The sequence below is a fragment of the Xiphias gladius genome, chromosome 2 (assembly GCF_016859285.1).
Source record: "Xiphias gladius isolate SHS-SW01 ecotype Sanya breed wild chromosome 2, ASM1685928v1, whole genome shotgun sequence".
Classification (NCBI taxonomy): Eukaryota; Metazoa; Chordata; class Actinopteri; order Istiophoriformes; family Xiphiidae; genus Xiphias; species Xiphias gladius.
The window spans coordinates 16,095,766-16,122,955 of NC_053401.1; the positions used below are offsets into that span (position 1 = coordinate 16,095,766).

General features: G+C 40.8%; 3 protein-coding genes across 16 annotated transcripts; 1 reads left to right on the top strand and 2 right to left on the bottom strand.

Annotated features, from left to right (window-relative positions):
• Window positions 1–66: 66 nt before the first annotated feature.
• Window positions 67–9,207, bottom strand: cep83 (centrosomal protein 83). Of its 8 annotated transcripts, none has more exons than XM_040146815.1 (17): window positions 9,109–9,207; window positions 6,893–7,097; window positions 6,526–6,676; window positions 6,245–6,337; window positions 5,523–5,654; window positions 5,148–5,399; window positions 4,811–4,942; window positions 4,001–4,115; window positions 3,360–3,504; window positions 2,962–3,111; window positions 2,336–2,411; window positions 2,071–2,228; window positions 1,823–1,952; window positions 1,337–1,440; window positions 919–1,105; window positions 792–832; window positions 67–279 (listed from the first exon to the last, which is right to left on the bottom strand). In XM_040146815.1, exons 2-17 carry the CDS (start codon window positions 7,090–7,092, stop codon window positions 126–128), a joined length of 2,220 nt encoding a protein of 739 aa, XP_040002749.1. In that variant the 5' UTR covers window positions 7,093–7,097; window positions 9,109–9,207; the 3' UTR covers window positions 67–125. The 8 variants fall into 8 exon arrangements, with proteins under 8 accessions (XP_040002749.1, XP_040002758.1, XP_040002768.1 ...); XM_040146824.1 differs by lacking the exon at window positions 9,109–9,207 and adding an exon at window positions 8,465–8,488; XM_040146834.1 differs by lacking the exon at window positions 9,109–9,207 and adding an exon at window positions 8,182–8,406 and having other exon boundaries at window positions 1,865–1,952.
• A 327-nt stretch (window positions 9,208–9,534) lies between these two features.
• hcfc2 (host cell factor C2) lies at window positions 9,535–15,718 on the bottom strand. Of its 2 annotated transcripts, none has more exons than XM_040146786.1 (17): window positions 15,475–15,718; window positions 14,558–14,706; window positions 14,305–14,465; window positions 13,925–14,127; window positions 13,635–13,719; window positions 13,416–13,519; window positions 13,020–13,250; window positions 12,690–12,899; window positions 12,403–12,467; window positions 12,125–12,242; window positions 11,791–11,847; window positions 11,618–11,670; window positions 11,399–11,542; window positions 10,914–11,111; window positions 10,478–10,775; window positions 10,314–10,380; window positions 9,535–10,204 (listed from the first exon to the last, which is right to left on the bottom strand). In XM_040146786.1, exons 1-17 carry the CDS (start codon window positions 15,638–15,640, stop codon window positions 10,195–10,197), a joined length of 2,319 nt encoding a protein of 772 aa, XP_040002720.1. In that variant the 5' UTR covers window positions 15,641–15,718; the 3' UTR covers window positions 9,535–10,194. The 2 variants fall into 2 exon arrangements, with proteins under 2 accessions (XP_040002720.1, XP_040002725.1); XM_040146791.1 differs by having other exon boundaries at window positions 9,538–10,204; window positions 11,441–11,542; window positions 15,475–15,717.
• A 419-nt stretch (window positions 15,719–16,137) lies between these two features.
• LOC120799409 (ETS domain-containing protein Elk-3-like) lies at window positions 16,138–26,962 on the top strand. Of its 6 annotated transcripts, none has more exons than XM_040144586.1 (7): window positions 16,138–16,155; window positions 17,603–17,819; window positions 18,868–19,022; window positions 21,714–21,949; window positions 22,112–22,837; window positions 24,230–24,352; window positions 26,494–26,962. In XM_040144586.1, exons 1-7 carry the CDS (start codon window positions 16,152–16,154, stop codon window positions 26,587–26,589), a joined length of 1,557 nt encoding a protein of 518 aa, XP_040000520.1. In that variant the 5' UTR covers window positions 16,138–16,151; the 3' UTR covers window positions 26,590–26,962. The 6 variants fall into 6 exon arrangements, with proteins under 6 accessions (XP_040000520.1, XP_040000529.1, XP_040000538.1 ...); XM_040144623.1 differs by lacking the exon at window positions 16,138–16,155 and adding an exon at window positions 18,647–18,677 and having other exon boundaries at window positions 17,710–17,819; window positions 21,714–21,833; XM_040144595.1 differs by lacking the exons at window positions 24,230–24,352; window positions 26,494–26,962 and adding an exon at window positions 23,884–24,213.
• Window positions 26,963–27,190: the final 228 nt, after the last annotated feature.

The window sequence follows — 27,190 nt, forward strand, 5'->3', positions numbered from 1 at the left end:
CATTTTCATCGCTCCATTTTTATGTTAATGTGCCAATAAATAATGTTTATATTCTTTAAAAATACTGTTGCTGTCCTTTATGTGAAAAAAGGGCTTCATCTCAATCTGTAATTATACTGCAAGTCCTATGGGAAGTAGTGGTCAGAGGTCAGGCTGTAGAGTGGGGTCCCGGTCCCTCTGCACCAGAGATCCCAGTTCCTCCAGCTGCTGCTGCTGAGTGCTTTCCAGATCCTCCAGCCTCCTACGCAGCAGAGAGAGCTCCCTCTGATGCTGTTCCTCCTGCACCGCACACAGGAAAAGCAAGGAAATGTTACGACAGCCTTACTAACATTGCTGCATTAATGCATCCCTCCACTGTGCTCTTCCTCACACGCACACACAAACACACACATAATACTGGCCTTGTTATGTTGTGCATTGTGTTGCCACAGAAGTAATTTGCATTTACACATGTACCCTGCTTCCTGTGTGTTAATTCGTACTTGAGTAAAGACACATCCCTCTTTGGTCACTTGTTGGTTTTACCGTGGTAAAGCAGCTCAAACTTCTCCAAATTGTGAAAGCTGTTATCATCAAACCTACATTGTGAGATTATCACCATGATTTACCAGTCAACCTCTGCCTTGTTTGTTTGTTTGTGATATCTAACATTTTAAGGAATGCCCTTTTAACAACCCAGAGAGAAGAAGTGTGAGCTTGTTGCATTCAGCTGTGGGTTGTGTGTGTGTGTGTGTGTGTGTGTGTGAGAAGGGAGAGTCCGAGTAGGACGTTCCATTTCCTCAAAACTCAACCTGTGCTGATGCTGCGTTGCATTCGGGATTATTTCCTCCTCCTGTGGGTGCAGAAATTAGTCTGTGTGCCTCTCGTACAAATGATTTTTCTGTAGCTGCAAAAATGTCTGTTTACTGCTATGCTTACAGGGATGTTTGATAACGGCCCCTCAGACCTGAAGAGGAAGGGGGTGGGTGAGGAAGTCAGGAACACAGGGCCTACACTGAAAGGACCCTGGCCACCCAGTAGGAGGCGTCGAAATTCATTGTGTCGTCGCTGCAGCTCCTTCAACCGTCTGCTGAGTTGAGTTTGTTCCTCTGAGAATGATGACCGTCTGTACAAAGAAAAACAACAAGCACCAAAAAACAAAACAAAACAAATAAGGACATTAGGTTTTAAGTTTTTTTGATATTTCGCTCTGGACCTCATCTTTACTAGAAATGTCACATAAAATAGCTAGTGACATGTTACTCTGAAAAAAGTAACTTTGACCAGTGACATAGCAGTTCCTGGCAGTTTAACATGATTGGATTATTTCATTCATAAAATGACAGTTGATGTTTACTTCTTTGTTGCAGCTGCTTCCAGTTTCAGTTCCTCTATTTTTGCCTCCAGCAACTGGATCTTATCCTGCAGTCTCTTCTCTTTGTTCTCTGTCAGCGTTTTCCTCTATACGACACACACACAGAGACACACACAAATATATACACACACAATTTTTTTTTTATTATATTATATTATATTATATTATATTATATTATCTGCAGCTTCCACAACAAAAAAATTCAGGTCTCTTTTAAAACTATTTCAGCATTACAATGTTAAAAACTATCTGTCGACATGTGAAAGGGCAAAAAGAATGGCTCACTGAGTCCACTTTCGATCACACGTATTACAGATAGGAACCAGATTGTGCTAAATGTGTTTTGAATAAGAAAAAATGTAGCACAGACAAACCTCTGTGTTAATGCATCTAAAAACTTTCTGAGAGCTAAAATGTTGATCATTTACAACCTGCTGAACTGAAAGGCACTATAGGGAGCAGCAGTACCTTCTTCTGAGCAACTGCTGCTCTCTGCAGTTTCTCTCTGACCTGAGAGTATTTCTCCTGCAGCTCGACCTCTCGCTCCTGCAGCTTGTGTTTCTCCTCAAACCATTCAACCTGACGGTCTTCCAGCATCCTGGAGAAGGAACAATACACAGAGAGAAGATAGAAGAAAAGAGTGTTTCAAATGAAAAGTAATTCAAGTCTCATGTTAAGTTAAGCTTATTTATTTGAATACAGTACAGCAGATGTACCTATCTGCCTCGTGTTGGCTTTTCTGAGCCTGGCCTCGGGCCATCCTCAGCTCCTCCCTGACCCTGTCCAGTGTTTCACTGAGGTGCTGGTTTGTCTCCATCAAATCCCTTTCAGAGTGCAACAGCGTCCCCAGCTGGACACCTAGATCTTGGTTCTGCTGTTAAGTCAAACAAAATCACACTAATATATAGCATACAAAGTCCTCTGTTTTTTGGGTTTTTTTGGCATGCCAACTGCAGGACTTGTATCTTGATGTCAACTAACCTGCTGTAGCTCAGCAATTTCTGCTTTCTGTGTCTCCAGCTCATCAAGCTGTGAGCTTTGCTGCTGAAGTTTGTTTCTGGTAAAACATAAAATAAAACATTAAATATAACGGCACCACGCAGAAAAGCTCCTTTTATTGTTGGTCATTTTGCTGTTCTTTTCCTTTTTCTTACACAAATGGAGATCTTACACCTACTGTCCTGCTGGCCTAAAATGGGGGGAAAAAAATCCACACAAAAATTGGGCAAGCCTAGCTCTGACACCATTTATTTGGGTAGTTGACCTCTTTACACCAGTTTGTGGTCCCCAAAATGTTTGTATAGGAAGTGAAATTGGGGTAAAGAGGCTGAAAAATTAAATTGAGATGCTTTTCCACAGCCAACCACAGGGAAATGATGGCTTTTACATGCAGTGCATCATCTCAAAACCACAAGTTTGCTTTCATCTAAATTTGTTTCAACAAATATGCTGTGGCCCCTACATGCGCACTTATTTGTTTTATTTAATGGTATCTAAACCTTAAGAGTTCAGATGATGTCACCACGTAGCTTACACACCGCAGATTTCCCCTCTGATTAATGCAGCTGTGTAGATTATGTATTAGCAGCATTCAGTACAAAGCTGACCTCAGGTTCTGCACTTCTCTGCGGGCTGACTCCTCGCCTTGCTGGGCACTATGGAGACATTCTTCCCTCTCCTCATTCTGGGCATGATCTGCAGCATCCTTCAGCGCTCTCTGCTGTTCCAGTGCTGCAAGACGGTTCTCCAACTCTAACCTGACAACATAAAATAGTACAAAATGGTCTAAAATGACATTTACACTAGGAGAAAGAACAACAACGGAAAAGATTCTGTTGGAGTGCTAACACAGAAATCATCTTTCTGGTTTGTACCAATAAGGAAGTTAAATTGTCCACTTAGCTGGAACAATCAACGCTGGAGGTTGACAGAACAGCATCCATACTTTTCCAGGGATTCAAACCTCTTATATCAGTAACTGAAATAATACAAAGGTGATTCGCACTTTTCCTCGTGCAAAGTTGCAATTTTGTGGAACTCCTCCTCATGGGCAGACTGCACTTTCCTGACCATCTCCCTCTCCTTCTCCACCAGAACTTCTTTGTGTCGCTCCACTGCAGCTTTTAGGACCTCCACATCTGCCTGCAGACCTGATACACATAAGCTAATGTCAGAGTCTAAGGACGGTAGGGATATAAACTGTAAAAGTTAAAAGCATTTCTAAGCTTTGCTTCAAGACGTGAAAGTTCGGACCACATTTTGAATTTTTTGTTAAATATAAACATGACCATATATGGAAATTTCCACTAAGGATAAGATGACTGTGATATCATACATAAACAAGTTATACAGAGTCAGGTTAAATAGGGACACATGGTTATGAACACACTTATTTTTGGCCTTTTGACAGGTGTCCCACAAGATGAACGTGTGAGGAGAGATGGATGACATAAAGGACTGAATACTCCATACCGTGTAACCATGGTCCTGAGTCAATAAATGGAATCAAAACAAAATAAATCAAGATTGTGAGAAAGCAAAAAACTGATACAGAGACAAACAGAAAGTAAGGACCTGAGGCTCTCTCACTGCAGAGAGAGGAGGATGCTTAAAACACACTGCTCCTTGTGTCTGTGAAACCCATACCATCCATCTGCCCCTGCAGTGTGTCTCTCTCCCTCACTACCTCCCCTTTAGAGCGGGCACATTCCAGTTTGACACTGGCCACCTCCATCTTATTGGAATGCTTCAGGCTTTCAATCTGAGAACCAGAAAAGGAAAAAAATAAGTAAGCATGTTACTATAGTGACAGGCAACATTTGCTAGATGCTGTCATTAAAAATGTCTCCTTCTACCATCATCAACATTTTTTCTCTAGTCTTAGCATTCTACTTTTCTTGCAATTGAATATGGCTAAGGGGTGTGCACTAGTAACTACAGTATATTAGTGAGGTATTTTCCATTACAAGTATATTTGCTGTAGTTGTCTTTTTTCCTAGCTATGACTCAACAGGCTGCTTTAGGTTTCATCGGCACAATTACATCAGCTTTTCACTTCATCCAATGTAAATTTGGTCATTTACTAATTTTTTGCCAGCTTAAAACCACCCATGTAGTTAGTGAGAAATTAGATAACAAATTAGATAAGGTATCTCTAAAAAGTAACTCTAAAAATTACCAATGGGTCCGACTGGATTTTAGGCAGAATCATCTCATGAAAATAAAACACAGATCAGAATTCATGATGTGAAAAACAGTAAAATCCAATTAACATGAACGAGAATGAAACGTGGAGGTAGAAAAGGGTTTCAATTTTCACAAACCTTTCCAACATCATAACCTTCCCACTTAATCTGCCACTGAAATCCAGACAGTGCTTAATAATGACTCATAATGATGTTACGGTTAATAAAACATCTCAGAGGTCAAGGGGTCAGAGGTTAAAGAGCAGCATACCTGACAGGTGAGGGAGTTGACCTCTCTCTCAGCTTTGTGCAGTTGCCCAGTGAGCTGGCTGTTCTGCTCGTCGCTCAGATGTAGCTCACTCTCAGTCCGCTCCAGCTGCAGGCGCAATGACTGATGCTCTGCCTGTCAAACAATTTTTTTTTTTTAAACTTTTTCCTTGTGATGTTTATAGCAAAATCATAATGCATGATGAAAAGTGATCATCCTGTGGATTTAGTAATTGCTGCAGCAAAAAACAAAAAGATACAGCAGACATAAACAGATAATAGTGCAATTTTAATCCAATCCCAAGTGCAGTAACATGAAAACATGACTGTTGGTGTCTGACCTCCAGTGACTTCACTGTAGCCTGAGACTCTGATAGCTGTCTGATCTGGATACGTTGCACATTCTCAGCCTGCTGACCGGAGATTTCTTTCTGGGCTCGAAGCTCAGCCACCTCTGACTCCAGCCCCTTTAACCGCAGATGGAGCTGTGCTTTATCCCTCAGCAGAGCCTCTACACGTTTCCCATCACACAGTGGGTCGGAACCCTGGTACTGAGCCACCAGGTCCTCCCTGTCCTTCTCCAGACGAGAAAGCTGACAACAGGATATTGAATATCTTAGATCTAATTTTTTTTAATTTATCAGTATGTCACAAGTGTATCAGAAGAACTTAAATTCATGATGCAAATATACACACATAGACATACACACACACACCTCTGCCTCATAGCGAATCTTCTTCTGGTCCATTATGTGAGCATGTTCTTCTCTCTGGTGGTCAAACTGGGACTTGAGGAAAGTGTACTCATACCGCAGCTTGTTGTACTCAGACCTGTACTTCTCTGTCTCCTATGAAGAACCACAAGCACACATATTAGCCAGAAATGAGTGAGGACAGAAGGAACAATAAGACATGGATTTGAGAGCCACAACTGGTAATGCCATATTTAGAGCAGGTACAAAAGGATAATAGCAGCAATTTCCCTTATCAATAGAGGCCATTTTCATCTGCTTATGCTGTTTCGTGACACTAAAGTTAGTGTCTTCGTATCAGTGCTGTACTGTATTAAAAGTACATGGCTTACTGTCAATCATACTGATTCCTAAAGTGAGGTCTCCCCAGGAAAAAAAAATCCCTCAAAAATCATTTAGTACATCCATGTCTTTTCATTTAGAGCATCATTGTTAGGCAGAACAGCAATTCATGTCAAGCTAGGTTTGACACTATTAACTTTAATTATAATTTCATTCAAATGCATTACAAAATGACAGGGAACTGCAAATCAGACATAGTACAGAAGCAAATGGGTTGTAGCTCTATCAGTCAATCAATCACATGACTGTTCTCTCTCATAGGTACTCCGGTCAATAGCTGTTAGGTCACAGAGAAGAAGAAAGAAAAAAAAAAAAAAAAAAAAAAAAAAAAGATAAATGTTGACCTCCTCCAGTTTGTTGAACCTCTCTCTGACTGGAGCCTCCATCTCCTGCTGCACCTGAGCTCTGAGTAACTCCAACCGCTGAGGTGTCATTACCTGGTCAACACACACACACACACACACACACACACACACACAGATCCAAAAATCCTTCTTTTTTTTTGATCTGTAAATGTAGAGTCTAACCTTTTAATCAAATGTGAATCTACATTTTTTTTTGGGGGGGGGGTCAGAGGAATTAAGTTTCCTCTTTGAGATTTTCTTTCTTCTTGACCAAGTTGTACCTGCAGTCGAAGCTCCTCCAGCTCCCTGGTTTTGTCCAGCAGCTCTCCTTGCAGCTCAGCCAACAGCAGTTGCAGTTTCTCCTGCTGAGCCTGCCTGTCGCTAAGCAGGCGCTTCCACTCAACCTGTGTCCGCGTGAACTCATCCTGCAGGCTATGAAAAAGATATCACAGCTGGGATGGAACACATGATGCTACCAACAGATACCTAACTGCCATGGCAAACCGTGAATCCAAGTATATGGTGAAAAAAAAAAAAAAAAAAAAAAAAGACTTAAATTCACTGTAAAATTCATATTGCAGTCTCCACACTCTCTAATGTGATAAAGAATTTAAAAAACCCTAAATAGCAAATTTCATTTAGCTTTACCTGGAATGTTCAGCCTTTAGCGTCTGGTAGTTGGTCCTGTGGTTTTCGCATTTCATCCTCTCATTGATGAGCATTTTCTGCATCTCCATCTCTGCTCCACCCAGCCCAGCAGACAACCCCAGCATGGCGGCAGACTTTCCCATCCCATGCTCCAGGTTTGGGACGACAGGGGCCGACCCGCCAAAGGTGGACGAGGTCATCTCACCTCCACAGAAAAAGGGTCAGAGACAGGATAAGATAAAGGAAAGCTGGGTAAACCAAGTAGAGTAATTACTGTGTCTGCCCCCCCCCCCTCTCTCTCTCTCACTCTCACACACACAGACACACACACACACACACAAACTTTAACAGTGACAAAGACTGTCTGCATTCTCTCTGTGTGGTGTGGTGCTTTTAGAGGGCAAAATTAAGGCTTGTTTTGTTGTCAGTTAGTAACCATAGTGGCTTTGAGAAGAGTACCCTAGCTGCTTGTTAAAAGCTCAAGCTCTTAGGAGTCAAGTCAAGGCTCTGAATCAACCTCAAATGATTGTTAGCTCCACTTCCTGGTTGCTGGCTCTGTTGTGGATACGTACAGTTTTCGATTGCAACCACTGAACTACTGTAACACTAGCCAATTAATAGCAAGCATCCTGTCTACCCTTGAGGCAATTTTCATACCAATGTCACTCGACCAGAATAAATTAACCCAACACTTTACTAATGCTAACTGTACTGTTACGATAGCTGCCTGTAAATACAAGAAACAGCCAGCTAAGCGTCAGAAAAAAATAGCTCTTTTCAAATACAAGCTACTAACGTTACCCAACACTGGAGACAGTGAAAGTTTAGCCTGTGGGTCATCTTGAAATCTCCTTAGATTGGCTGAACATTATACATGAGTTAACACTTCAAATTGTGGTCTAAAATTTGTCAAAAACTTTGCTTTAAATGTCGCGCTCTATGTCACGTGACTTGATATGCTAACTGGCAGGTTAGCTACTGCAGTGCGCCCGTTTTCAGCACTCCCTGTCTCTAGCATTTTCCTTGCCACGTCGGGGCAATAGGATTCAAACAAGCAGTCCATTGCACGGTTCAGACAATTTCCCTCAGTGTAAAAACAGCCAACAACAAACATCCAAGTAGTTCACGTTATCACAACTGAATTTAGCTTGCTAACTGGGTAAATGTTGTGTACAATATGGCGCACATTCTGGTCTTTAGCAACGACATACAAACCCATAAAGGATTGTAAAGCTACACCATAGTTTTACGTTACTTAGTTGAGCAGCTGGCTGCTGAAAGCCATTTACCTGTTGTTGAACTTTAGTCTCTTAGATTTCTACTTGCTACGCCAGCCAGTTCTAGCTAGCTAATCTGTAAACTAAAAACTATGGGATCATGGGAATCTTTTCCCGAAGTGCATATCTCGCGATGACAAAAAAAAACTTTCACTACACCTTACCAAGAGGTTATGTAATTAATATTTTTGTAATGTTTGGTATAATTTGGTGTAAATATTACCACACAGTCTTTAAATACCTACACTAGTAACTACGTAACTGATATATCACCCTTATAATAAGTTTTACTAACTTGGCTTCTTCGCTCTCCGGTAGTTTTGTGCTTTCTCGTCTCTCTCCTGTCGCTTTCTGCAAGTATTTGACTCTACCTGCAAACCACCCACTGCTTCAATTATTATTATTATTATATTTAGTCTGATTGTTATTAGTCTTATTAATATAGTTATTACTTTTATTATTGGTCTTATTATACATCTCTATGTGGAACCTGCTTTGTGCTAGTACCGCCAAATCGGTCGACGCAGAAGGCCACCCACCACGAACCCGGTTCTGTTCAAGGTTTCTAACTGTTAAAAGGGAGTTTTTCCTTGCAACTGTCGCCAAGTGCTTGCTCATGGGGGAATGTTGGGTCTCTGTAAATATAACTATAAAGAGTATAATCTAAACCTGCTCTATTTGAAAAGTGCCCTGAGATAACATGTTATGATTTGGCGCTATATAAATAAAATTGAATTGAATAAACTCAAACCTACAGCTTTGTATATATTTACTGAATGTGTTCAGCATAACTTGTTATACCAGTTCTTTACAATTATCACACATAAGTATGTAAAAATGCTGAGTTTACCTATCCAAAATCTAACACCCTGCTCACCTCAAACATGTGGGAATCAGCGGAGCAGCTGCACACCAGGCAAAGCTCCAACCTGCACCTACCTCAGTAACTATAAGATGCCTTTAGAAACTGTTGCTGAACTCCATCTTGCCAGGTATCAGTCAGCAGCTGGACTTCCATCAGTTGCCCGAAGGTCCAGCCGAGGATGCTGAGGCACGTCTCCTCCTTTCCCTCCTACAGCTACTAAAATCACTAGGTTACTGTGTCTTAAGCCCCAGCCTCGAACAGCTGGCTGATTAAAACTTTCACTAAGAATGTTTCCAGATTAATTACTAACCCTACTAACTACAACTCTTCTTCAGCAAGAAAGTTAAATCTAGCCATTTTTATCAGATAACATTAGTGTGTCAATAAAAAAAAAGAACATAAATGCTCTTCTCTGGATGACAGCAAAAGCATGGAATCTTTACATTGCAAGAAAATGAAGAGGTGAAAAAGTGCAGCACTGGTCTTAATGATTTGGTCTGGACAGTAATGTCTCTGTGTGTTCTTTTACTAAACCAGTTAAAGAAGGCCTGTAGAAATCGTAATGTAAGTAGTGCTGTGCTCTTCTTTTGTTGAAGTCAGAAATAATATTGGATTAACTGATAATGATATTGATAGACTAATAATGATAGATACATCACCCCAAGATAAATGATCTGATGACAATAACGAAAATAAAATGCTACAAAATCATAAACCAAGAAATGTGATGCAGATTTGTAATGGATACAGACAATTTGCAGTAAGGTGTGGCTTTGTATATCGACAAAACATATTAACAATTATCTTAAACCTAGAACAGGAAACAATCTGATTATAAAACAACAATATAATTATATAGATTATTCATATTTCAAAAGTTCACTGGTTTGGATTAGGCACCTCCCACCTTTAAAGAGTTTTAAGTATCAAATAATAGTGGTAGTAGTTATAGTTTGGTCTACATCATATCCCTATATTATTACTTAACAAAACATTTGTTAGCTAAAATAGCCAAGTGCTTAAGCTTCATGTGAAAAAGGTACATATATTTACAAGGGAATAATAATAAATACATAAAAAAATAAATTAACAAAACTATCTAGGAAATATCATACAATACTGAGTGCAGTCTTTTTCCCACATCATTTGATCAAACTTTTTCAGCTGGAGCTGCAAGAAAAAAAAAAAAAGAGAGAATGAAAAGAGACAAATAAATAAAAAATATTTTAAAATTCCAAAGTAAAGATTAACGTAAAACATGTCAGTTTTGACTCGTTACCTGTCAGCAGCGTCAGCCTCAGCACTGCTGTCTGCTTTGGATGTAGATGCTCGCAATTTAGTGGGATCTAAAAAGACAGAAAGAGGAATTTGAATTGAGTTGGCATCTGTCCACAAGAACGAAGTGAAAAATGAGCAGCATCTAAATCAACTTGAGCTCTCCACCTTGAATCCAGCGGATCTGCGTTGCCGGGCCGTAGCCCTGCTCATTCTTGGCAGCAATGCGGAAGACTACAGCTGGCCGGTTAGAGGCGGAGCAGTCAATGTGGGCGTTGTCCAGGTGGGTGGAGCTGACTGAGCAGGACATCTTGGTGCCACGGTAGATCCTGATAAAGGCCATTTGACCTGGACGCTCTGAGGTGTTGGAGCGGCTCTTCCTCACTGCCATATACATAGAATACTCTAGGATCCGGCCTGACGGAGAGGGTGGAGCCTCCCATGTGATGTGGACTGAATCATTGGCCTACACAGAAAAGGGAGTATTAGGGGGATAAGCTGCTCTTTTTAAATTTATAAGTCTGAAAACCATCTAAACATCCTGATTTTTCCTATGTTCCCAAGACGATTGTGTACATGTCTCTGAATTTCCTAAATATGTCACCTTGGTAATCTTGACAGCAGAGGGTGCTCCAGGGAAACCAGGTTGGCAGGTCTTGAACTCACTGACTGGGCTGAAGTCTCCCCGGCCAAAGCAGTTGATGCCTGCAACTCTGAACCTGTAGGTCTGACCTGGAGCAAGCTCCTGCTCCTCTCTGCCCTGGTAGTCCTGAGGGCCTGGCAGCTTCCTCTGGGGGAAGGGCTGATGAAAGGGATGGACAGAGGATGAGTGGATTTGCCTAATTCACCCATCACACACACATTCATACATCACATTCACACTTACATTCAAGCATAATGATGGCACAGCCATCAAGGGCAATTTGGGGTACAGTGTCTTCTCAGTGGAGGAGCCAGGGATCGAACCACCAACTTTCCAGTTAGTAGATGACCTGCTCTACCTCCTGAGCTGCAGCCGCATAGGATAGTGTTGAATAGCATCTTTATAGCGTCCAAATTAATATCCACAACTGTATGTATGGGTTTTACCTCTTTAGTATTTGGGGGCCGGTTGCTGACAGCTATAGTCACCTGGTCACTTTCAGCTGGGAGAAAGTAGTGGCTGACCTCAGAGAAGAGTGTTTTGAACACACCGACATCAAACCACACTGCTTCATCTGGATTCTGCTGAACCTGGAGATGACAGTTCTTAGTTTAGACCAAGCCAAGTGAAAGACCTAAAAGTTACTGTTTATTAGTGAACCTGACCTGATGTGTACGGACGTAGAAATTTGCCGTCTTGTCAGCGTAAACAGGTTTGTCTGTCAAAGATTTAAAAAAAAAAAAAAAAAAAAAAATCCCATTGAACTCTACTTTTAAAAAGCTAGATCTACTTAAGTCTGGTTTAATCACTGACACTTGAGCTTGAGTATCATCATTACCTGACTGATGTTGAGCTGAGGTGATGACCTCTGTTGTTGATGTCCCCTGTCCAGCAGCTACAAAAAACACACAGACAGAGTGCAAACTCATTTGATGAGGTCATTTCAGACTAAACAGTTGCTCTAGAGTAAAACCTTTCTGTGCACCATTTCCCTAATGCTGTGTTGGAAATATTGGAAAGAGCATTAACTGAGACAATATTACTTATTGGTGCAATCTTGTTACTTGAAATATACCTACTCCTGCTTTTATTGTCCTTTACAATCACATTTTTGGGAGAAAAACATTCTGGTTAACCCAGCATTAAAAGGTAGACCACTCAGCAAGACTTACAGCAGCTTTTAGGGTCAGAGGCTTCTGAATCTATACCAGCACTCCTGCCTCCTGGTGCTTGGGTCTCTGCTGAGCCACTGGATGACTTCACTGAAGTTTCCTGCTGTACTGAAGCATCCTGAAATTTGAGAAGAAAAGGACAATACTTATTTGCTCTAAATAGGAAGCACTGCTAACTAATACTGCTAAACATTGCTAAAACTACATGGAAGTTCTTTTATGCAACTTCTCTTGTTTACTATATGTATATATGTATATGTTAAGTCAGTCACATCTACCTTAGTTGATGCTTTCTTTTCTCTATTTGTGGTTCCTTCATTTTGAGGTTGAAGAGACTGGACGCCTAAGAAAAGAGTGAAGCACAATTTTACCGTAATAACAGAAAGTTCCTGGTATGATCTACATCCTGACAATTTTGATATAAATTTTTTTCCATTAGTATGTTTTTACTTGTGCAGAAATCATCTGTTTACGATTCCATCTTTCTTTTCTGTGTCCTGTGCTGAGCCTCTGAAGAAACATTAACCTAATCGTGGAGGTAACTGAATCTGTACCCTCTCCTTACCTGCAGGATCTTTATTCTTCCCCTCTTGTCCATCTGTTCGCATGGGATCGACTCGTTTTGCAGGTGGATTGCTGTCTGCAGTTTTGGGAGGGGACACAGGCTGGATCTGAAGGATGTAGCAGTCTGCTGCAGCCAAGGGGCGCCATGCCACGTGCAGCATGCTGACTGTGGATTTGATGAGTAACACTGCCTCTGGGGTGGCTGGTCGATCTAAAGACAGAATACAGATTATTATATTGAGTGGCTGTGTTTATTTTTTGTTTGTTTTGTTTGTTTTTTCTCAGCACTAGCCTGAGTGGCTCTGTCACTCATTTGATTGGAAGTCCTCACCTGTCTCCAGGTACCAGAGATCCTTGCAGCAGACCTGGTAGTTCCAGCTCTTACGGTATCCGTCACGGCCACTCCAAATGTAAAGCCTGGGCCCGACAGTGGCGGCACAGTGGCCGGCCCTAGCTCTGGGCCTACATGCATAAGGATCGTCACTCTGAGGTCCCTGGCTCTGCAGCTGGGACTCGATGTCATCCTGCTCCTCTGGGCCCAGGTTCTGCCAGCTCATAGTGTCTGTAGTAAGAAGGCAACAGTGAACTTGCTGGCCCATGGGCCAAATAATAAAAAAGCCTAAAAGTTCATAGCCTCTAACATCCTTATAAGTTTCATCATCTACAAAACCACTCAAAATCTAGGAATTATGAAATTTCAATGACAGTTTTGGGGAGAAGTACTGACCTAAGTTGAGCACACTTAAAGAGTCAGTGCAGATCCATTCTGTTCCTAAAGCATTGTGTTCGTCTGACTCTGGAAAAGGAATCCAGCCTCCAAAAACAAACATCCTGCAAACAGAGGGACACAATGTAGTTTGTCAAAGGCTAGTTTGGTAAGGTGTCACAAACAAACTGTACGTCTGCTTTAAAAGAGATATGATGGCAATAGCATAGAAATTCTTACTTGTTTCCGATGACACTAGCAGAGTGAAGGCTTCTGGGAAGTGGTGTGGAACCTCTTGTTTCTGGTGTTGACCAAACCATTGTGTCTGAAGAAGAGAGAAGGATAAAGATAATTTACTTTAAATAATCCCAACATTTGTTTCTTACTGCCATATGGAAGTGCAGACACGCAAAAAGCCAACCACAGTTTTGCATTTAATTCAAAATAGCACTTTAAGGATGAAAATAGTTTCCGTTTTCCTTTCTGAAACTTTAGTGTAAATGTAATCTGTCAAAAAAAGGTCATTATACCAAGGTCAAGCTGCCAGAGATCGTCTAACCGGCACCCTTGCATTCCTCCAAAGATGTAGAGCTTCGGGGAGCTGAGGCCCTTGTAAGCAACCGAGCTGTGAGACTCCCGTGCCGAAGGACCACCCCCTTTTGTTTCTGGAATGCTCCAACCTCTCACCCCCGACACTGACTGCAGCTCCAGCTCATAAAGGTCACCCATGTACCTAACATAGTAACAATGTAACTCTTTGATTGATGTTATATTCCAAACAGTATAATCTTCACGCTGGCGAAATGTTAAATTTAATATTGACTATAACTTTGCCTTTGCACTGAGAGCAACGTGATCAAATCACTACAAGCCTGTTTTACATGCAACAATGACTCACATTGCACATTACCTTGGCACGTTGCCGTTGGGGTCTTCACTATCATTGGCCAGCCCTCCAAACAGGTAACACTTATTACCTACAAGAGTAAAGCTGTGTCCAATCCGAGGGCAGGGGGGTGAACAATTCCTGGGTGCTCTGGGCTTCAACTTCTTCCACAGCCAGCGACTAGCCTGAGCGACACAGGACCGACAACGAGATTTAATATGATCTACACAATACCACCAGGATCAGAATAACCACAGAATGCATGTAACAGCATTACCTGAAGTTCATAAAGACTGTTGGTGTATTTGCCAAATTCCACCATGCCACCAAAGACCAGTATTCGAGTGCCTTCACAGACAAAGCCATGGGCAGCACAGCCGGGTGGGATGTCACCCCTCACCGCAGGCAGAAACCACTGCTTTGAGACTTGAAGATGGGCACATGTCAGACACTATCTGAAAACAACTCTTAAAAACACAGCTATTTGTGCAGTAGCGAGGTTAATCTTACCTCAGACCTAAACCCCTTAACAGGACTGTCATTTTTAAAAAAATTTAACATTAATGCCCTTTGATGCACAATGCTCTCCACAACACATCATTTATATAATATCTCGTACAGCGATCACCTGACGACCCAATTGTACTCATTAAATGAGTAAGGAAGCGCTTATTAAGTACAACGAGGTACACATCAAAACCTGAATACAAACATCCCCCTCAAGCTCCGCTAACACTACAATGTTAACTGCATAATGAGTATGTTTGAAGCAACATTTAACTCTGTTGTTTTTTCACACTTCTAAGTTAAGTTCAACTGTTTTCAGTTAACGCTACACTGGCCAAAACAAATTACACGACCTTTTTTTAACTAGTAGTCTCTTTTAAGATCGTAATTTTTGTTACACCAGTTAACACAATTAACGGCCGTAACTTGGTATATTTGAGAAAAAAAGTAGTTAATCAAGCTAGCTAGCCAGCTGAAGTAATGCTATTCAAGTTAGTGGCTAGTTTATGATAACAAATCCATAACACCGTAACCAAAGTGATGCTGAAATTGTCAAGGACCTTTAAAACAAACAACAAAAGCTCGCGGCAAAGAACTTGTAGGCTGGGGTGGTTTTTTCCACTCCTTTGCATGCTAAAAACATTAGCCGCTACCCTGCTAGTTAGCGTCCTGCTAAAGTTGGCTTACTAGTGTTGTAAACATGGAGATCTTCCGCTATCCCTTCGTTTCCACCACCGAAAACAATAATCAGCTCCCTTATTGCTGCAGCTCGGTGTCCGTGTCTAGACCGCGGTATCACTCCTGTGACGGAATGGACTTTTCTCCATTGCGGTTCCTCGATATCAGTGGTCATTTTCACGTCAGGGAGCCTGAAGTTTGGCGCTGTTGACGTTTCAAAGACGTAGGCGGGGCCAAGGGCTATCAGGAAATTAAATTAGAGAGACGGGAACAGAGAGATGTCTCACTCTGCCCCGTTTATCACGTATCAAAATTTAAAGGAATGTAAGAGAACTGCAGACTAGTTTGCTAATAAATATCAGAAAAAAAGAAGAACTTTTCGTGAGTCTAACTGTCTTTTCTTGATGGTATATAAAACCATATACTGTATGTAAAACTGACCAGAGGACAGATGAAGGGGCACTCCACTGAAATTACACCTCTTAGTACTATTCAACCCATACAGACAGTTTTATAATGTCTTCTGTGACTCTGGAGGGAGTTATCTGACATCTGGAAAAATAACTCTGGTGATTTCATTAATGATGTCATCAGAGTGCTCCCAGTTTGGGCTTGGAAAATGCAGATTTAGAAAGCCTGTTATAAACTGGATACAAAGACATCTAGCAAGCAGAGTCTTGCAAAATATGGGTAAGAGGATATTTACCAAGTGAAATCTTTCACAAGATGAATATAAGAAATTTACTAAGTAAGGTCTTACAAAAGATGCTCCTGGATTGCATTATGGGATATGTGGAATCCAGCATTTTTGAGCTTGACCAGTACTGGGGACTCAAAGTCAGGATATCTCAGCCTCTGATGCATGTCTCATGAGTAATATAACTTTATGCATGTGCAATACTAAATCACTTTAGTACCTGTTTAAGGATGCAGTGTTGACCAGTCTGTTGCAAGATATCAAGGGCGCATCAGATATTGATATGGCCTTTGAGCCCACATTTACAGGTACAAATAACACGACAGTCCATGGTGCAGAGTTGGTTGAAGCAAATTTGTCTGAAATGTGTCAAGCACACATTCCATCTGAAACGTCTATTTCATACTGTTGGTGAACAACCACCTTTGACAATGATATAACACTTCTGTGTTATATGGTTAACAACCACCTTTGACAATGATATAACACTTCTGTGTTATATCATTGTCAAAGGTGGTTGTTCACCAACAGTATGAAATAGACGTTATTAATTTCTATCCTAAATTTTGCCTGGTGACCAATAATGCAATTGTTTGTCACATTGTGGTAGCTAATGAGTAAGTGCTCTGACTGTTTGTCAGTCCTTTTCCTCTTAAGCTGTCTGCAGTTCTGAGCCTAAAACTCATCTAAGTACATCAGATATTTTCATCAGGTGCATCATTTTTAAGTATTACAGCCAACTACATGTGTTATAAACTTTCTGACAACAAAAGTAGCTACATCCAGCATGAGGGGTGCATAGGCTGCAGTCAGTGAAGAATAATATAAAATAAAGTAAGGAGGGAAGGACAACAAAACACACAGAGAAAGGGAATTATGATGAGTTAAATTAAGCACGAGGCAAACAACAATAATTTTATTCCGTTAATTTAATTAATTTAATATATTTTTTGTATTCAATTGTCTGCAGTTGCCCTGCTCACTCCGGCCCTTCCCCTCCCCCTTCATAGAGTGATTCATTTTCTTTGCCGTAACAACGTGCTGAATTTTATCGAAGTGAAATCAAACGTTGGGCAACAATTTAAGTTACTGAAAAGCCCGAACCTGACCTTGTCTGTGTGTTTGTGCGTGTGAGTAGGAACAGGAACCCCTGTTGAACAGGAAGAGGGTGACGCCAGTTGTCAGTTGGACGAGTGTAATCCGAATTTCAATATTTGTTTGTGTGTGTGTGTGTGTGTGTGTATGTTTGTGTGTGTGTGTATGAGGGAGAGAGAGAGAGCGTCTGCCTGCAGGCCATTTAAGAGTATGAGTTAAGGTGTGTATGCAGGTCTGAAAGAGTGTGTTGTGTATGGCATGAATCCGTGCGCATGAGAGAGAGTAATTTAAAAGCGGGGTTGTGTTTATGGGAAATTTAGATTCTGTGTGTGTGTTTTTACACAGACAGGAATACTGCGCCAGAGGAAGTGCGCCGGTTCTCCGTCTGCGCGTCCCGACTTCCTGCTCTGTGGAGGGAGAGAGAAAAGCTGCGGATCCGTTTTCAGCCAGCAGCAGCGGCAGCATGGAGCCCCAACATACCACACACTCCCCGCTTTAAGACACAACCACACACATCACGCAAGGGAAGAAGGACAGAGGAAGAGCCGCCCTCCACTGCTGGGTAGGTGCATGTTTCAATCTATCTACAACTTTCTGAAGTGTGTTCGAGCGCTTGTGCGTAATGGAGATAAAGAGGCAGACTTATATGAGCTGTTGTTGTACTCGGTGAAATGTTAATATATTCATTGTCAACTTGAAAATATCATTAAAGCCGCGCGTAAAATGTTAAAACTGCGCGTAAAAAGCGTTGACGCTGTGCGTAAAATGTGTTAAAGCTGTCTTAAGTAGTCTCCATGTGAAACTGTGCCAAAGCACAGATTTAGTTACCCCAATTTGATTAGGCCACATAAGAAAAAAAAAAGAAAAAAGAAAAGAGGTTAGTGTACAGAGTGCTGTGGAAAAATCAGCCGTGGCTCCCTTAAAATCTAGTAGTAGACTTTCTGGTTTGTCTGGACCTCGCAGAGTAATTGCCATGCGCTTCCGGATTGAAGCTGGTAGCAGAAAACATCTTTAAAATGAGTCACTGGTGTAAGACAAAGAACCATTTGAGTTCCAGCAGTACCCCCCCCCGCCCCCGGGGTTTTCTTTCTAAATAAGAAAATAAGCAGCCCAGAGAATATGGATGAAGAGTCATGTGCAGCTTTCGGTTAGTTTCTGGTTAGGATTCCCTGGAACACACAAGAATGTGCATCTGATAGATTTACATTTGGAGAAGGGGAATCTTTATTTATGGGTCATATACTGTATGTCTTATGAGCTTATGTGTAGAGAGGCAGACAGTTCATAGACTATCAAACTCTAAGTTTTAGTACTAAAGACCATATGCAAGATTTCTTTTATTCTGAAATGTCTTAAATCAACATTTCCTGCTGCTTTGTTTCTCTCCAGTCCAGACTCGTTAAGAGTGAAACGTCAGAGGGTGAGCATATCAACTTCTGACATCAGGATATAGATGCATTCCACGTATATTGTTATGCATCTGTGTGTGTGGTGTGGGCATGGTTGTGCTCTTAAAAATACAATTTCTGTATCCGCTAAGTGTTAACAATAACAGACCTTTATACAAATAAAGAAGCATATGTGTATGTGTTTGCATGTGTGTGTGACAGGAAGTCCTACCTCCCAGAGAGGGAAGGCCGTTCTCCTGGAAAGACACCCCTGAAGCTGAATAACAGGAAGTCCTCATTTAGACAGACAGAAGGCCCTGCAGTTCTTCCATCACTTAACACACACACCCATGCAGGAAAAAGGAAACAAGGATATGGTTGGTTGTATGTGTGTTTGTGGTGGTCGGACATTGTTTGCACTACATGCACTTCCCCCTTTCTGCTCTTTGGTTTCCTTTTAAAAAGACAATGAAAGAATGACAGATGCATACTGTATTTTTATTTTGAATTAGTGCCTGATTATACTGGCATTACAGAACCATATGTTGTTATTATAAAGGTAGGTAGAATAACCATCACTTCTGGTGGTGAGGTCCTTGGCTACAATGTTTCTCCACTATGGAGGCAGATGTGGTTGCCATGGGGATTTCTGATGCAACTGCCAAGTCTTACCGTCATATTGTTATGGTTGCAAATTAAATATGGTTATAATGAGTTATTATTATTATTTTTTTGGCAGTAAGTAGTTTTGTATTTCCTGCCAATAAGGCACCTTGTAAATGAATTGATTTGAGAAGGGAGAAATAGCAAAGGAGAGACAGGTGGACAGTCAGAAAGACTAACAGACAGACGCTCAGTCAGGCTGGTTTCCAGGTAATCGCGTTGGTTAGACCAGTGCTTTTCTTGACAGGTCACTGACCAATTCCTGTTTTATCACCATGGAAACATTGGAAAACCAACCAATGTCTGGCCATCTCCCTCTCTTTCTCTCTGTAACATACATACACACATTTTTAAATTTTATTTATCTTTAACAAATTGGAACATGGCTCAATTAGCATGTCTCTTTTTGTTCAGCTGTAGTGCATAGTCACACCAATGATGCATCCTCCCCCATTACATAATGTCCACTTCCAATGGTTGTTGACAGTTTGTGTGGGGAAATAGCTAGAACACAAATAAATGTGCAAAAAATAGAACAAACAAAAACAAACAAAAAACCCAAAAAACACTATCCCGTAGGGCCAGCAACTGACCCAGCAAGGGAATGAATTTACCAACAATGGTAGTAAGAGTCTCACAAATTATTTTTCTTCTTTTTTCAAATAATCATCTTGGGGTAAAGAAAAATCTATGATTCCATTTACATGGATCATCTGATGGTCCAAATTCCTAGATGAAAGAATGCTATTTGATCATACTAACTGCCAGTTGATGTCTATTTTAAAGGGTAAGAAATCCTACAATCATAAAGGCAGGGCTAATTGTTTATGTCCTAAAGTAAATTTGTAAAGGCTTGTCATTACTGCTTTAGTAAGAGAGATCAAATTTTCAGTAAGTAAAGAAGAGTTCAGGCTTGTTCAGCCTTCACTGCATCTCTGAGCGTGATATAATTTCAATTATAATATATTTACAGATTGATGAATTAAAGGGAAAAAACAGCTGAAAGTGACTAAGTGACCCTTCATGTCCTGTGTGGAAGCATCTGCATTAGTTAAGCTTCTCCAGTCATGAATTTCGGGTTTAATTCGTCACCCTTTTGTATATAAAATCCACTCTTCCCAAGATTTAAATGGGCCAAGGAGATGAAGTAAAGGCATGTGAACCAATTCATCCTTGAGCATTAGTGGCAGAATTCACTCACGCTTGTCACCATCTGGTTTTGCTCATTGAGATATAGATTACATATTTTGTGATATTGTGTTCAAGAACCATGAGAGACACACAGCAAAATTGATTGTCCTGTGGAGCCTTTAAACTGTTTACATGTTTGTGTTGTTGTGTGTTTGTGAGTTCAGGGTTTGGGACAGGAAATTCCCAGTCTGAGTCGGGGGTGGTGTTGGGCATGGTCAGCAATGTTATGCTTGTGGTTTTTAAATGGGGTTTTTCATCAGAGGAAGGATCACAGTACACATTTGTGTTGACGTTAACAATCCTCCTCCTCTCCAACTGCCTACTCTTCTTCTTTTTTTCTTTACTTCCTTTTTTTATGTCTTTATCGTGTCCCAGTCTTTAACAGTCTGAGAATGTGTGAAATTATTTCTACTTAAGACTTTTTAAAGGCATCAAATGACTTATATAATGATCTTAAATAGTTATTTTATAATATTTCCACTTCCTACATGTTTTTCTGAACTGCATTCACACTTGTAATTCAGTTTCCTAGACTGGTTTCATGAACAAAACTATTTTAGAACCTTTAACAGTGAATTTTAAAGCTGTAGTAGTCAATACTTTTATAATAACAATGGATCAAAGAACTACAGTAAGTGTAATGTGAAAAAGGGCACTCGTAGTGACAAACCCACAGAGAATTATCACCCAACTCTGCAGTTTTCGTCAACTTTGTGGGGCACTTTAGCATCTTTTAGCTCAATCTTTTGATTTTATAGCGCTTAACTTTACTGTTGTGGTTCACTCTCACTGTTCTCTTAAACCATATTTAAAGCAGCTATTTTCAGCAAAAAAAGTTCTGATAAATCCACTGTGTGATGCCTGCCCAGCATCAAACGGCAGACAGACAAAGTTTGTTAACAGCTGGTGAATGTAGCAAAGCATTTAAAAGCTAGTGGAGACCAAACTGACACAAAAAGGAGAGTGAATATTGGACTTACATTCATCACGTGGCCAGAAACACGATTTCAAATAATGCTAATGTAGCCCCCTGTTTGCTGGGCATGTAAATGGGCAATCATTAGGGCTAACATGTTAGCCATAGTTATATTTAGTTATATAGTTATAGTTTGACAGCCCTCTTGGTGATGTTCTAATGACTTTTTGACAGTACATTGCAACATGTGCTGTTGGACTAGATTTTATTAAGTCTTAATTCTTTCTGACCTTTGCAGATCACCTGTGTCTCTGGTGTCATCCTGTCATGGAGAGCTCCATCACACTCTGGCAGTTCCTGCTGCAGCTTCTGCTTGACCAAGGCCACAAACATCTCATCTGCTGGACATCCAATGACGGTGAGTTCAAGCTGCTCAAGTCGGAGGAAGTGGCCAAGCTCTGGGGGCTGCGCAAGAACAAGACCAACATGAACTACGACAAGCTGAGCAGAGCCCTGCGCTACTACTATGACAAAGTACGCCACACATACATCAAATTGACTATGATAAAAGTCTAACATGTTTGATTAAATTTCATGTCTTTAGAGCCACCCAATTGACATGAACACACCAGGAAATACTAATAAATGATTTTGAAGCAGGAAATCGCTAAATCGCAGATCTCATTTCCTTTGCAGAACATCATCAAAAAGGTAATCGGCCAAAAGTTTGTCTACAAATTTGTGTCGTTCCCTGAGATTCTGAAAATGGACCCTGCAGTGGTGGAGTCAGGCCGTAGCAGTGAGGAAAGTGCAGGGGCGACATCAGAGCCTGATGCTGAAGACGAGGATGGCAGTGGGAGAAACGAATACCTCCACTCCGGCCTGTACTCCTCCTTCACTGTCAGCTCTGTGCAGCACTCCTTAGAACCACACCGGCCGATCAAGATGGAGCCCAGATCCGATCACCATGATGACAGCTCCTCTATCATCCGATTCATAACTAACCGTGGCCACTCCTCCCTCCCCTCCACCCCACCCCAATTCTTAACTGACACTTCACATTCCTGCAGGCTGTCTCCTCAGAAGGCCTGCTCTTCCTCCTGTTCATCTTCCCCGCAGCAAAGCCCCACCCACACACAATGGTGGGGGCGGAGCAAGAGCACAGATACTGATGAATCAGAGCAGATTGCTCAACCCCTAAACCTTTCATCAGGTCAAAGGGGGAGGGAGAGGTCAGAGACCACTACCATGCCAGAGAGGAGGGGACTGGCCAATAATGCGCCTTCGAGGAGCAGGAAACCCAAAGGCTTGGAAATCTCTGCCCCCTCCCTCTTCCTGACAGGAAGTGACTTTGTCTCCATTGCGCTCAACAGCCCGGCACTGCCTTCAGGTTCCCTGACCCCTGCCTTCCTCACAACACAGGTACAACATGACACATCACATACTGTATGTATTAACACCATTGTATACACACTAGTGCTTCTGTAAATGTAGTGGGTGTTAGGGGCGAGAAGAAATTTTGGATGAAGAAAATCAGACAGGGAGGAGGTAGACAAAGATAAGTGGAAAGAAAGGAGGAGGCAAGGGAGGGAGGAGGTACATAAGTGAAGCCATATGTTCCTGAAGCTCCTGATTCACTGGCAACAAGACACTGACCAAACCAGGACAGTCTGACTACATTCAGGCATTGAGCTGACTCTCTTTTCCCGACTGAGTAATCATACACTGGTATGTGTACATCACTGATGGAAAATAAAAGTATATGCTAAACCATACACTCATTACTCAAATTTGTAGTGTGTTCATGTGAATACTTGGAGTTTTTAGTATTTACAACCCCTTTCTGCCCACAAGGACGTCTTTTCAGAATACAGGAACTTTTTCAATTTGGATTATACCTGTAATAAAATTCCCTGCAACACCTGATTAAAAACTCTGAAACCAGTTTATGGTGGTTGCTGATCTTTCCTTGTCTAAGTTGGTATCTTGCTAGTCAAGCTGTTAGCTTGATTTTGCTGTTCAATGATTTGAACATGATTTTGCAAATCAACAAAAGCCATCTAAACACTGACAAAAGCACATCATTAACTGATCCTAAGCAAGTAGCTTAGTGGAAACGAGCATCAGTACCTGGGCCAAACTAAGCTTGATAGCAGTTTTTAGATATGCAACAAAGAATCCCCAGCCAGATGCAAATGGGGGGCATTGCTGTTCATGGTCCGGGCCTTAAACCCCTAGGCTGCCGGGCCACCCTTGAAAAACAGCTTTAAAGATTTCCTTGCCTTTTAGCAGAATTAGGTATATTGCATTCTGATAAGTATTGCTAAAAGATAAAATTAAACAGGATTTAAAAAAAAAATCAGAACACAATACACCAGTGCTCACACTTATCTTTGCAGTGAGAATGTAAACACAAACACATTCTAAAAAGTGATATTCTCATTTTTAATTCCTGGTTGTTGTTTCAGAAGAGAGACTTATGTTCTCCCGCAGGACCAGATAGAAAACCAAACTGGTCTTTGCTAAATATGAAGAGACAGAAGAAAGACAAGACAGGAGAAAATACTGTAGATGTCATGAATTCTGTATGAATGGAGCTTCCTGATCTATATGGAGTCACTCTGCCAAGTCAGTCTGTCTGGTAGACTTGAGTTCACTGGATTGCAGACTTGGCTTTGAGCTCTGGGTGAGACTGACATGAAAACTTCAAGACAGACTATGTACAGCTCTCTGGAGTTATTGCCAGAATAAACACTTGATGAAACTTGGTGAATTTATCCTCTGATACTTAATTTGGGGTTTTTATCTATGAAGACTCCATCTGGTCTGCTGTTCACTCCCAGCCCTCTACTCTCCAATATCCATTTCTGGTCCAGCCTGAGTCCGGTGGGACCCCTCAGCCCCGCCCGACTTCAGAGCCACGCCCCCTTCTTCCAGGTAATGGTCATACACTTCTTTGTATTGCCATGCACTAAAGGACCTTCAATGACGGTTGGTATTTTCTAAGCCCTTAATCATTTTTCTTAGCTCCTCTGCATGCCTAAGCTGAACCTTTATCCAACTTATCTCAACCACACCCTAACCCTAAATTGACCTTAACCTCAGCACTTATTCAAACATACATCAGGACTTTTGGCTAGTTCAAACCAGAAGAAGCCAAAATACCTAAAGGCTGGGGTATGCTTGAAACAAACTATTTTGTACAACATGTCATCCAACTAAGTGCTTGAAGCTGTTCAAAATGGGCATGCAAAAGAAGGGCCAAAAGCCTGCTGTCATGGAAGGAGATGAGATGGGCTAGCTTTGGAATTGGAATATCGGTGCACTATTTTGGATAGTAGTTGGGGAAATAATGAATTAATAGACTTTGAATGAGAAGTTCAAATCCTTTCTCATCTCCAAAGACCTTGTTTAGTTGCTGATTGTTTGATTGTTAATTTCAGAAAGGACACTTTGAATGATATGGATGCCTTAATCCTGGTTTTACCCCTCTCCACTACATACCTAAACTAAACACTTCCCCAGCCCACAAACACAGCCCTTTGCCTAATTTAAAGATTATGGAACTTTTGAAAGATTAGATAACAAATTTTTCAACCTTTGCACAATTTAAAAAACTCAGGGGTCTACAGTCTTACTTGGTCTGGTATTACCAGTTACTTATTGTGGCTATTGTCAGTTTATTTTAGAAAGATATTGTAACTGACAATATTGGGTAAATTTCCAGATTTTTTTACTCTTCTCTACTTGTTCTACTAGTACACTGCGTTTTACTAGTTACCGTTATCATGCAATTGTCACTTGTGGCTACAATGGCTTGTATTCAGCAAAAAAATTACATAGTCACTTTGAACATACATCACAACGTTTGGCTATTTCCAACTTGAAGAAGATAGAACATGCTAAAATGTTGGCAGATCTTTCTTCAGTATATTTATGAACTGACTTGATTCTCTGAAGTGTCGAATTGCAAGAAAACTTTTACACATACAATGTATTCACAAGCACAAATATGCAATTTCCGACTTTGTCTCTAGATTGCTGGAAAACATTTTTATGGATAACTATGTAAATGCATTCTTTAAAGCTCTGATGGTTTCAGTTCTGACAGTTCTATTTAAAAAAAGACAATAGACCTTCATTTTCTCAATCACCCTTTCAGAGAAAGCACTTGCTTTCTCTGTCAGTGATTGATACAAAGTCTCTGTCTGCCTATAAACTTTCTCTATTTGCAGCTATTCCCTCTCATAACTATAGGGTCTTTATAGTCATTTCACACTGCAGATTTACCTCTACAGTTGTTTTCACTGTTTTGTGTTTTTGTGTATGTGTGATTCAACGTGTGGCAGGGTTTCAAAATAAGCTACAGATGTTTCCGTTCTGGTGTGGACAAGGAGAGGGGGCAACTTCCTGTTGATTCAGGGGAAAGGGAGAGGGCTGGTTGGCCAAGAGCCCCTCCCACCCATGTCAACTCTCTGGCAATAACACAAACACATACACTGAGTGCACCAGTTTTCATCAGTATTGTCTAATTTTTCAAATAATCAAAACTTATGACATCTACAATAATTTGAAAGATGTTTTAATCATGTAACTAATTATTCACATAAGGGCTTTAGCAGTCATCACAAAAACACACAAAGCCTTAACAATCAATTAGTGTGAGTGAAAAGTTGTCAATTTCAAATGTCAAATCCAGCCTTTTGTTTCTTACATTGCCCTGTGCATCATCTGGTGTAAGAAGGAAAACCCTTTCTTTAGTTCAGCCTATTGGACATGACAGATAACATAAAAATATAAACGTAACCCATAAAACAATCAGAGATTTTGAACAGACTTTTTTTTAAAATTGCTCACTTTTCAAACTCTCCACTCTCATTTTGCAAAGAATGAATGAAATACAGAATGAAATATAACGTTTTGTGATTTCTTCCTTCACTCTATGTGAAAGTAAAGTAAAGTAAAACTTCATGACCATGATATGGAATAATTGCTGATTTTTGTTAAGAAGCAAGATGTTTTGGGCTTAAATGTTAGCTAGGTCATTTCAACTTTTAACTGTAACTATCTCCCTGCAGTTCCCCACACTGCTGAACAGACCCATGCCAGTACCTTTGCCCACTGTGGATCCTCCAACTCCCTTGCTGTTGTCCCCCAGCTCCCACAAGTCCTGATGTCAGCCTGAGCCCCATTAAGAGAGACCTGGGCCAAACCAGACTGAGCTCATCCGATTTAGCACAGATCAGGACTAAGCCAATCAGCCTTAATTTCTGATTATAAACCACATTGGAAACAGGCTTCCCCTGAGTCTGATTATACTTAGACCTGAAACCTGTTTCTTTACATGTATTATATGAAGAAACAGGAGCTTCACTCTGAAGCTTTGCTCTCTGAGAAGAGTATTTGCATCTGACATTTCTTTGTGTGTTTACTACAGTTTAACTGCTCATGTTCTTCACACTTGTGTTTAGTGTTTTCCTCTTTTAAGGATGTAAAAGCCTATGAATTTCTTTTCATGCAAAAAAAATTAAAAAAGATTGGAGGTCATGCTTCTCATCTCATTCCACCTGGTTTAAACTTCAGTGATACAAACTGTTTTCAATTTCATGAATGTTACTGCTATTTTTCAACTCCTGTCCTGACTAATTTCAGCATCCACACCTCTGACTCAAACAATGGCGATCTGGGGAAATCCTCATCATAAATGATGAGATAACAAGACCTCACTTAGACAGGTTTACAGGTATAATATAAGTGTAATATAGTCAGAAAACT

Excerpts from the sequence above, each read along its gene's own strand:
- cep83 (XM_040146815.1), bottom strand. The coding sequence starts at position 7,092 with ATGACCTCGTCCACCTTTGGCGGGTCGGCCCCTGTCGTCCCAAACCTG. Across the intron at positions 2,412-2,961 it reads AGAGAAGTGCAGAACCTGAG|AAACAAACTTCAGCAGCAAA; the intron begins GTCAGCTTTGTA and ends ATGTTTTACCAG. Across the intron at positions 1,953-2,070 it reads AGCCAACACGAGGCAGATAG|GATGCTGGAAGACCGTCAGG; the intron begins GTACATCTGCTG and ends TTCCTTCTCCAG.
- hcfc2 (XM_040146786.1), bottom strand. The coding sequence starts at position 15,640 with ATGACCACTGATATCGAGGAACCGCAATGGAGAAAAGTCCATTCCGTC. Across the intron at positions 14,707-15,474 it reads TCTCCATGTTTACAACACTA|TCTCAAAGCAGTGGTTTCTG; the intron begins GTAAGCCAACTT and ends CCCATCTTCAAG. Across the intron at positions 12,468-12,689 it reads GAAGAATAAAGATCCTGCAG|GCGTCCAGTCTCTTCAACCT; the intron begins GTAAGGAGAGGG and ends CTCTTTTCTTAG.
- LOC120799409 (XM_040144586.1), top strand. Across the intron at positions 21,950-22,111 it reads TGCGCTACTACTATGACAAA|AACATCATCAAAAAGGTAAT; the intron begins GTACGCCACACA and ends TTTCCTTTGCAG. Across the intron at positions 22,838-24,229 it reads CTGCCTTCCTCACAACACAG|ACTCCATCTGGTCTGCTGTT; the intron begins GTACAACATGAC and ends TTATCTATGAAG.